The sequence below is a fragment of the Manis pentadactyla genome, chromosome 18 (genome assembly GCF_030020395.1).
Source record: "Manis pentadactyla isolate mManPen7 chromosome 18, mManPen7.hap1, whole genome shotgun sequence".
Classification (NCBI taxonomy): domain Eukaryota; kingdom Metazoa; phylum Chordata; class Mammalia; order Pholidota; family Manidae; genus Manis; species Manis pentadactyla.
This window is the reverse complement of record NC_080036.1, coordinates 31,157,904-31,168,928: the sequence shown is the minus strand read 5'-3', so window position 1 is coordinate 31,168,928 and position 11,025 is coordinate 31,157,904. Positions and strand designations below refer to the sequence as shown.

The 11,025-nt window shown below is 54.1% G+C and overlaps 1 protein-coding gene across 2 annotated transcripts in view; it reads right to left on the bottom strand.

Annotated features, from left to right (window-relative positions):
* Positions 1-5,323: 5,323 nt before the first annotated feature.
* Positions 5,324-11,025, bottom strand: part of MTHFS (methenyltetrahydrofolate synthetase) — a 116,518-nt gene continuing 110,816 nt past the window's right edge. Inside the window, exon 3 of one of the 2 annotated variants that reach the window (XM_057494846.1) lies at positions 5,324-6,337. In XM_057494846.1, coding sequence (XP_057350829.1) covers positions 6,024-6,337 — 314 coding nt within the window. In that variant the 3' untranslated portion in view covers positions 5,324-6,023. The remainder of the gene's footprint in view (positions 6,338-11,025) is intronic. The other variant, XM_057494845.1, reaches the window with a different exon arrangement.

The following is an 11,025-nucleotide window of genomic DNA, read 5'->3' as shown; positions in this document are numbered from 1 at the left end:
AGAACATGTATATTCTTACTTATTCTGATGGAACTCCACATCCCACTCTATCCTTAGGACTAATTCCTAAACAGAATTTACCCTGAATATTAAATCGGAGCTCCTAACCCAGTTCTTGAGCTTTTTTCTACCAGCTTTTAAATTCTGCATCTCTTTTACTTATTACTAAGCTGCTTAACAAACATTTCTTCTTGAGCTCAGAAGATCGTTCCAGTTGTCTACGTTCTCTTGTTTCCTTCCTTTCCCTACTGCTAATGTTCTCTCAGGCACCATGGAGTAGAAATGAATGCAGGAAAAGAAAGCACAGCTCCCTGTCACCCTGTACACATCACATTCTTCTGCCATGGAGGGTGTGCCAGTCAGGGTCCAAGCACAGAAGGAGGGTCACCAGGATGTGTGCGCAGTGGGGAAGATTCGCTGCAGGGCATCGGCTTAACGGGGAGCTGGATCAGGAGCCCCTCTCAGGGCTGCTCCGCATCTGAACTGGAGCGGGAAGCCCACGAGGCAGGCGGCCAGGAAGTGTGGTCCGCGATAGAATAAGAGGCACACATGTGGTCTCCACCCATTCCTGGCTCAGAGCTTCTCAGACCCTCGGAGTCTCTGGGTCTCTGAATGCTAATGAGGCGACTCAGAGGATGGGGGGGTTGTGGGGGGGCTGGTCCCCAGAGGCCGGGATGCTCAGCCTCCCCCTCCGGAGAAGGGAGAGGAGCTGGCCAGCTGGTTAACTACTAGTGGTCGGTCATCCATTTAATCAATCATGCCCATGTAACGGAACCTCCATAAACACCCCCAAACAATGGGTTTAGAGAGCCTTTCAGGTTGGTGAGCTTGTGGAGGTGACGGGAAGGGCCTGCCTGGAGAGGCCACTTAGATCCACACCCCTTCCTGGATGCCTGCCCAGTGCACCGCCTCCACGTGGCTGCTCCTGAGTTATGCCCTCTACAGAAAACTGGTACTGGGTCTGCGCTGAGTCCTGTGAGCTGTCCTAGTGGATTACGGAACCTGAGTTGGGGAGCGCGGGGCCTCCTGACTGATAGCTGGTTGCTCAAAAGAACCAGAACCTGGACCCCAACTGGCATCTGAGCGGGAGCGGCAATCTTGTGCGTCTGAGCTTTTCACCGTGGGTTCTGCGCTAACGTCGGGTAGGTAGTGCCAGGTGGCTTGGTGTGGAACACCTGCCCATCTGGTACGGGAAGCGTGGAGAGGTCAGAGATTTTCCTTTGGGAAGGGGAGGTCATGAGCAGGCCAGGGCAGGAGCGGGAGACAGGGCTGACAAGGAGAGGCCGGGCACCCGGACCCGACGGCGTCCTGTGGAAGCTGGGGCCCCTCGCCGGAGCCAAGCCCACGTGGCTGGCCCCTGACGGCTGCGAGTGCATCTCCGGGCCAGTCCTGGGCCATCAGCTGTGCACACCGCGGGAGGGCTGTTGTCCCCTGGGGCCTCGAATCATCCAGGAGGCTCCCTCACGGCCCCCAGCCCAAAAAAAGCAGGGCGGTGAATTATGGGGGATGCAGCTCAGATTCCTAACCCGTCTAGGCAGGTGGATGGCTTCGGAAGCCAGCACCGAGACTCGAGGTTGGAGTGTCCCTAGATCACCAGATGCGACCCTCGGGTAATGGAAAGCGCCACCCTGGTGCCCCTCCAGCAGTGCCCCCGCAGCAGCGCCCCCGCTGCACCCGCCAAGCGCCTGTTACATGTATGATGAAAACAGCATCGCTGCCGCCACAATCCTCCATGACCTCAAGACGTCTCCCAAAATGTGAAGAAAACTAAGTAGAGTGAGCAAAGAACACAAAACGTGAGTTTCAAGAAATTCACACGGTTGCAGGGAAGAGTGGCCGGGAGCCACCCCTGGGGACCTGGGGTGCAGGACTGAGCCCCACAGGAGGTGCCCCGGCCCCCTCTGCTCCGCCCTCCACCCACCACCCAGCTCCCTCCTGCTGATGGCATCCTGGGAGCAGGGGAAGGGGCAAGCCTGGCAGCTGCAAGCTCCAGAAGCACCAGTTTATATATAGACCGTGAGCTACAGAAAAAGGGCTGCTCTCCCAGCCCAAATCTGGAAAGTCTCAGGGAAGGACTGTGATTGGCCCACTTCCACATGTGTCCACCCACTGGGCCATGTGTTCAGGACTGGGCTGTGATTGGCCCAGCGTGGGTCACGTGCTGGTGGTGGCAGTGGGCGGGGCTATGTGACCGCGGAAGCAAAGGTGCCCACGCGGCCGAGCAGGAGGGACCCTGCGCGGCCTGCACCTGGTCCAGGTGTTGGCACAGGGCGGAGGCTCTGCTAACCCGAGAGTCTGGAGGGGTTGATGAAGCAGGTTGTTCTCAGAGTGACCCTGCCCGCTTCACGGCGGGACACGGACAAACTGGTATTTGGGGAGATGTGATTTTTCAGGGAGCAAAGGGTTCTTCTGTGAGGAAATGGTTTGGCGCGCTGTGAATTTCCACTAGGTCACAGTATTTTCTAAGAAAGGCATAATGAGGAGTTTGTCTTTCCACCCCGTATGTGGGGAGCTCTGTGTAGACGAGGCAAAGCGTCAAGGCTAAAATAAGCAGCGACTGAGATTCGGGGCCAGGGCTGTAAAAGAACCACACACAAAATAAAACAGTTCCCTACCATTTTACAGCTATTAAATTAGACGAATTTTTTTAAAGTATAACACCCAATTCTGGCAAGGTTCCAGGGAAACAAGGACATTTGCGGGTTGTTAGAGGGATAAGAATTGGAAACAGATTTGATAATTTGCACTCAAAGCCATTACCGTGCTTGGCTTTTTTGACCCAGCAATCTCTCTTCAAGGAATTTCTCTTAGGAACTAAACTAAAAGAAGGCGAAATAAGGATGCTCACCAAGCTCTCATTTCTACTGAAGAATTGTGAGGGCCAAGGTCATGTTGTACTCATCTTTTGTCCCCAACGCAGTCTCCATCAGGCATGACAGAGCTGGCTTTCCAAAGTTTGTCAACATAATATGAAAATGCATGTCCACAAAAGGATACTTTTTAACTTAATCACGTGAGATTATTTCAATGTGACAGGAGGTCGTCATTAAAAATACAGACCATGAGAACAACATTGCAGTGTGACAGAAGGCTCGTCTTACAAGTATAGGGGGCAGAAGAGAAACTAGAGGGTATATAACATTGTTTCCATGTTCTGATTACAAGTATGTAAAATTTATGCATCTGGAATGGAGTGGAAAAGAAAAGGAAGCAAGCAAGCTTTCTGGCGGCGGGGTGGGGGGGATTCTTGATTGTACACTCCCTTAATATATGCACAACGATATGTTTTAAACTAATTGATATGCTTGTGAAAAATAATCATTATGGCAGAATGGCCAGCAGGACCCATCTGGGTGGCAACAGAAACCCTCACGAGCCTGCCAGGAGGGAATTTGCTCATTTCCTCATCCTGGCCTTGAGGGACCTTAGAAATGAAATCTCCCAGAACAATCGCGAATGCGCCCACATCAGGATGTACATATACAGACTCACAAATGTATGAACATAATGCTTGGCATGTAGACGTGTTCAGTGCAATATTAAAAAGATAAACATTTTCTTGTTGTGAAGTTGTGATTTATACATTTGGTGTTCGTCCCTGTTCCTGGCACAGAGTTCTTAGACCCTAGTGAGTTCCCGAGCGAGAAGGGCACTGGGAGCATCTTTTGTTCCAATGAGTGGCTCCCGGGTTGGGGCTGGTCACCAAAAAGACACAGCTGTGGTTACAGGCTTGGGATTTTCAGCCCTGCCCCTCATTCTCCAGCCAGGGGGGGGACTGGAAATGGATCACTCCAGTGATGGATCAGGCCCACAAGATGAGGCCTCTGTAAAAATCCCAACAGCAAGGGGTGCAGGCTTCTGGGCTGGCGAACGTGGGGAGGCTCTGGGGGAGCGGTGTACCCAGAGACGCACGGAAGCTCTACGCCTTCCCACACACCACGCCCTATACATCCCTTCCACCTGGCTGTCCGTCTGTCCTTTATCATGCCCTTTAATAATAAACTGGTAAACCTAAGTGTTTTTCCCTGAATTTGCTCCTCCAGCAAATTAATCCAGCATGAGGAGGGTGTTCATGGGAACGTCCGAATCATAGCCCACGGGCCCGGAGTGCAGGTGATGGCCTGGGCCTCGGCCTGGCATCCGAGGTAGGGGCAGCCTTGCGGGACTGAGCCCCTCACCTTGGGGTCTGATGCCCACTCCTGGTGGGCAGTCAGAGCTGAGTTAACTGCAGGACACCCAGCTGGTGGCGCACAACTGCTTGTTTGTGGGAAAAAGTCCTCACATTCGGTCACCAGAAGTGTCAGAGTGTGGTGTTCTGCGTGGCTGGCAAAAGCCAGGAGGGCTGCAGGTCTTCCCAGTACACTTGCCTGGAGCTGTCACAGCAGGACTGGCTCTGTGGCCTGGCGCAAGGTACTCTGGGCCCCAGTGCTAAAGATGCCTGGGAATTTCAAGATGTTGGCAGCAGAGCCTTAAACCAGACGTGGGCACCTGTGTGGCAGGACCCTGTGCTGCGCAGGCTGGTGCCCGTGACACCAGCTCTGGCCGGACACACAGGTGGCGAGTGACTTAGCGAGTCTGGACTCCAGTGGATCTTACTAGAGGTGTGGCCTTGGACAAGCGGCTCGTGTGCTCTCCCTGTGCATGCTCTGCCCACACTCACTCCTGCGGTCAGCCTCTCCCGCCTCCATCCCACTTGCCGTCCACATGTATAAGCCAGGCAATGCCCCCTGCTTCTCTCAGCTGGTACCTGAAAGGCCTACCACCTCAAAGGAATAATCCTTCAAATTACCATTTTCAGCATCAGCCTGATGACCTGTCCCCCAACCTCCCATTAAAATACTCATAAAAAAAGATTAAAGGAGAAAATTCACAACACAGACATTTGGGATAATAACCAGCCATATGCCAGGATCCGGGGGTGACGGCGATGGCAGCGGGGTTGTAAGCAAAGCAGCGGGCCGGGCTGATTCCCTCCGGCGGCCCGGGGCTCCTGGCTGCTGGGGCTGCAGTGCTAGACACTGTGTTCCCTCGACGTCAGGCTCAGCAGCCACGGCCCAGCCCTCCCGCCCCCACCTCTGCCCCTGAAAGACCAGACTGATTCTTCTGGAAACTGTGAAGCCCAGTCTGTCCTTCCTGTGTACCCCACATCCATGTCATCCGCAGTGATTTTCTAACGTCCTTGTCCCCTCTCATCTGTCACAAACTGTATGCTCACCCTCGTCCTGCCCTGGGCCGCCTCTCCCTGGTCCAGTCCCCAAGCTTTCCTGTGACCGTTGGAGTTCCCTCCCTTCGCATCATCCCCGGGGAGCCTCCCACTCCAGCGCCTCTGTGGCCCCACCAGTACACACTCGCTTTAGAATTTGCTAACGATGAGGATGACTTATGTCTCTTAAGTGCACTTATTTTCCCCCCAGGGGGAATGGAAGCAATATAGGCCCTGATCCCATGAAAAAAGCTAAGCCAGGGTCTGCACGTGCCTCCAGTAAGTCACAGTCACCGCAGGGAGAGAGAAGGGAGCAGAGGATTCCCCCAAACACCGCGAGAGTCTCTCTTTGTCCAAAAATTAAGCTTACTTGCTATTAACGTTTCTCCTCATAACAGAGATTAATCCAGGCCTCCCGTGGTGAGCGACGTGATGGAGCTGGGATTGTGCCCAAGCCCGAAAGCTGCCCTTGGTCATGTAAAAGAGTTGAGGTTTGGTATCGCCGGGACCACCGTTTCTGCCCTGGCAACAGAGGGGGCACGAACACATCCCCCTGTTGGAGGTGAAGCCGTGTCACGGCCCAGAGCCTGCATGTGGGCTGTGGATCTATGACTGTGTTTGTCCATGAGACCCCCAGGCCGGGGCCCCAGGATGACTTAAGTGTAGGGAGTGACATGTCCTTTACGACGGATGGATAATGGGGCAAGTGACCCCTGCAGGCTTTGCCACTGTCCTGAGTGGGACATTAAGGGACAGAGAAAGCATTTGAAAACGCTCTGTCTTTGGTGTCTTAGCACGTTCCTACCTTTGGAGTGAAGAATCAGGATGGCGTCCCCCTGAAAGAAGAGTGTCTTCTCTGGACCCAGGAGGTGGGCAGATGCAGACAGCTGGCCAGGCCGAGGGAGGTGGCTGCCGCGCCTCCGGGCCCACCTGACCGGGCACTGGGCTGGAGCAGATGCTGACCACAAGGGTCCCAGGGCGTGGTGCCCAGGTAGGCGCTGGACCCGCCCGAGGAGAGCCAAGAGGGTAATCTGCGTGGATCTGGCTGGCTTGGCCGACTGGAGCTGACAGGCGGTCCCAGGAACGGGCTGGGTATTCTGAATGCGTCTGGATCAGGCATCTGCCAGGGGTGGGCTGCAAGATCAGACACAGAAGTTAAGGGATTTTCAGAAATAAATAAAAGCTGACTTATTCATATCCGAGCCTAGGTCTGCTCAACCGCTTTACCTGTGTCCTAAACTTCTCTCCGCACCCCCTTTACGCCTCGCCTGTGACTCACTAGGCCTCTGGTGCTCCGACCCTCTGCTGTCTCTTCAGCCCCCAGCCCCTCCTCAGTCCCCTGGTGCCCAGGGCCATGGTGCCCAGCATGACCCACTTTCCCTGCCATGCACAGACTCTCACCCCTCCCACCCTGCTGAGCCAGTGTCCACCCAACTGCCTGCTTCCTCTGCGTCCTCCCATCCAAGACCTTGGCGTTGAGCCCCCTGGGGAAAATGCCAGGACTGGTGGACTGCCGTCACAGGGGCGTGACCTTGGCACCAGGCAAGGCCTTCAGCACTGCCGCGAGGCACTTCTCTGCTTCTCTGATCAGCTTTCCTTCCCATTTTTCCCAGCAAACTCTCCTGACCCCTCCTAGGGACCCTACCACGCCGACTCCCCCCACCATCATGCACCCACATTCACACACACCGCCTGCCGGGAAAGGAGAGGTGGTTGGCCTGGACTCCCTGGCGCTCAGGACATTGGAAAGCTGTTCTGTGGCTGGGGTTTTAGTTTGGGGTGCTGGCTTTTCAGTATTCACGTAGGTACTTAAGTGGGGCCTCCTGGGAGGGGAGCATAAGGCTTGCTCCGGTGTTCCCAGTTCTCCTTGAACAATAAAATGAAATGACTTCCAAGACTATGAAAGAAGTCGGAAGAGCACCCAGGCAGAGGAACTAGGTCTCCTATGAAAAGGGAACTTGGCGCAGGCTCTTCCATTCCAGCATTAAATCCCGGAAGACAAAGAGGTTTTTGCAGGGCATTTTTTGGGAAGAGAAATCTAAACACACCAATGTTTTTAATAGGAGAAGGCAAAGAATGGCATCCTAGATAAACGCAGGGCTGCATGTTCCACCACGCAGATACCTTTCTTGTAAAAATTACTCAGAAATTTCCTGTAGACAAACAGGTGAATTAAATACCTGAGCAGAGAAGTTGATGTTTAAAAAAAACTGGCAGTAAGCTTGGAATTCTACTTAATGATAAAGTGAATCATATTGAATGTTTATAAATGTATATAAACACTATTTATAGTTAGAAAATTGGGGAAAAAAGCCCAAAAGCTTCTTGTAAAGGCTTAGGAGAGAAATAACAGCCATACAGGAAGCTGGTCTCAGTCTGTGCAGACCTTGGAGGGTGACTGGCTCACCAGTTGCCCATTTCCCAGGAGCCGGATATTCATGCAAAGACCCCCTCAGCTATGTCTGTGTAAAACGATTCTGCCTCACCTGCCACTAGGTGGACGTCTGTTAGATCATCTCTACCTGGAACCTGAATCTTGAACTGAGCGACATGGCATCTGAGTGCCGTCAGCCACAGCTAGGTTAGAGCCCTCCTGAGCGGGGCTCACGAGACCTCGGGTGCACCTGGTCACAACAGGAAGCGGTCTGCCCCAGGACCAGGGGCAGCCCTCCGCTAACATGGGTGAATCCCTGAGCAGGGGCACAGTGGAGGCCCACACACTCTCTCACATTCGGCCGCCAAGGTGCTGAGTGAGACGCTCTGCCCTCACCCGGACAAACAGACCTCCCACTAGAATCGGAGGCGGGATTCTTGGACTTCTGGGAGTTCTGCCCTGAGACAGGGAGTCATGGGGGGCCCCGGCCAGCACCCTTCCCTTATAGCGGTGACCCTGCTCAGCCCTGTGAGCCCTGAGCGCACACTGTGGGTGCCCAGCCCTCCTGTCCAGGCATCGTCTGTTTCCCCTACAAGCAGCTGCCCTAGGCCACCACTGGCTCTCGGAGTCCCAACGCCTTCAGGGAACTGATCTTGGGAGAGGCTCTGGCAGGCCCGGGAGAGGGATCCCATCTGTTTGTATAGCAAATACCAAGATTCTGAGTCTGAGAATGTTTTCAGGTGAAGGAACAGAGGGTCGCTTACACCTTTATTCTTTTCCTTAACTCTGGTCTTGGGGGCACACGTCTCGGTCCCTGCAGGGCACAACCAGACCTGAGAGTGGCCACACTGGCCTTTTTTCTGGCAGCTAGAGGTGCACCTCTGTGTGTCAATTGTGTCAGGTTTGCAAATTTATAAGCAACGCTCAGATTTGCAAAGAAAACAGCTTTTTCATTTACCACAACTGAGCTAAGGAAACTCAACCTGATCTAATAATTTACAGCTCATTTCTGGCAATGTCCCAGGGGTCCCGCCTGAGTGTTTGGTACGGCGGCTCATTTGCCAAGGTCATGCCTCTGGTTCCCATATGGAACGAGGAGAATCTGGTGCCAGGCCGCCGGCTGGTGCACAGGCTGGAGCGCAAGTCGGAGCTTTTGATGTCAGTGGGGGGCAGGAGGAGTGGCCGCAGCTGACGCAGCACGGCAGGCCAGCCCTGTGGAAAAATACAACTTACAACTCACATCTCACCAACACGGGACCCAGTTTATGACCTGAGGTCCGTGAAAGGTGAGCTTCAGGGAGCCAGTCCATAAACCTCCTGAATCTGTCAACGAGTCAGCAAAAAGTGTGTGCGCGCGTGTCCATGTGAGGCTCTTTACAGTCTTCATTCTGGTTCCCAAACGCCCAAGGAGCAGCCGAGCCGGCCAGGGTCCACCGGGATGGACTTAATGCAGAGAGTGGGTGACGCGGTTGGAGATGGGGCAGGAAACAGTGAAGGACAGAATGGGCCTAATGACACAGGGGACAGGCTTCACAGTGCCAACAGGGGCAAACAATGGTTCTCTGAAAAGACTAATAGGATGGACAGCCCTTCAGGGTGGCTTTGAGATGTGCCCACAGCTCTGCGTGTCTCTCTGCGGTGGGGCCCGACTCGGCCCCCTGGAGTGTGGACCGCCCGCAGCAGCTTTCCTCCGATGTGCAGAGTGAGGGGAATTGCTGATGTGTGGCCCCAAGACTAGATTGCAAAGGCTTGGCTCCCACCTGGATGCCTCCTCCAGGGAAGGCCAGCAGCCGCCCTGTGAGAAGGCGCACGAGCAACCCTGCAGTGAGGCTCACGGGGTGAAGGCAGAGCCTCTGGGAAGCGGCCTCCGACCAGCGATGCACCCCGACCTGCCAGGGGGGCCTGAGTTGTCACAGGAGGAGCGGACCCTTCAGCTGCCCAGGCCTCCGGGTGATGCAGTTCCAGGCGGTGCCTCGACAGTAGCCTCATGAGAGACCCTGAGCCACACCTGCTGCTGAGCCACCCCCAGGGCCCAGGCTGCTCAGAGACCGTGAGAGCAATAGGGAGTCACGGCTCCAAGCACCGAGGTGCGGGGCAGCTGGTCACCCAGTAAGAGATGGCGAATGCCCTCCTGCCCCCAAAGAAGAGTACGCCAAGGACAGAAGAGAGAAGGCGCAAGGCAGTATCAGGAATAAAAAAGGGGACTTCACAAAAGATCCTACAGATGCTAAAAGACAAACATTTATTTGAAGAGTTTGATGGTAATACATTTTAAAATTAGGAATGGGGAGATTCCTAGAAAAACACAGTTCACTCAAACTGACCCAAAACAGAAGACCGACAGAAGGAGAATTCCACGCCCGGGTCCTGGGAATTCCAACTCATTTCACGAGGCAGGTGAAGGTGTGATGGAAGATCAGAGAAGGCCGCTGCGAGGAAAGCCTGACATAAGCCAGTCTCTGTGAACATAGACGCAAAAATCCTAAATAAAAGGATCTGAATCCTAAATCCAAATCCAGTGACACATACAAAGAGGGCTTTTATTCCAGTGATGCATGGTTGGTAAGACATTCAAAAATCAATTACTATAAATGACCACTTGAACAGATAAAAGGAGAAAGATCGTGTGACTTTTTGATATGATCAATTCAAATAGATGCAGAAAGAGCCTTGGACAGAATTTAGTGTCTGTTTATGTCAAAAACATTTAGGAAAAGGGAACTTTCTTAATCTGGTAAGGAGGCATCTCCCAAAGGCCTAAGGCCCCCGTTGTACCTGGTCCCCAAGGCCAGGGCCATCATCCAGCCCTTCCCTGGAGGTCCCGGGAGCCACTGAAGAAAGAGGGCGGAGGGAGCAGGAAGGAAGGGGGAAAGTCACGTGTAGACAGAGATGGCTGCCGTGTAAGAGATTCGAAAGGATACGGGCATTTTCCTAGAGTGACAAGCGCAAGTGGCACGCAAACTCCAACGTCTGCTCCCTGGAACTCGGTTCCCAGAGCTGCTTTCTTCTGGAAACCGGCCAGGCACCAGGGGGAGGAGAAAGAGTTAGCGAGTCAGGCCCTGGCTCTGAAGCCTTTTGCCCAGATGTGACCCAGATGTGACCCGAGTTACCTGCAGCCAATGTCACTGGCCAGAGCATGTCACTCGGCCACTCCCGGGTTCAGTAGGGCGGGGCACGTCATCCTCCTGCAGTGAGGCCTGAGAGAGAAGCGGGGAGACGTGGCAGGATGAAAGGTGACAGAGGCCAGGGCTCTGGGAGGGAAGTGGCCGCGTTTCCAACAGAACAGGCATGTCTCAGCCTCGTTTGCAACCATCTGCTTTGCAGCAGTCTGAGCTCCCATTTCCCCAACATCTGATGAAGTCCATCGCACGCTCTTGCTGGAGACCAGGGACAGGAGGCGACTCTCCCGAGGCTGCTCAGGGCAGGAAGAAACCGGCCATGGAAGGTT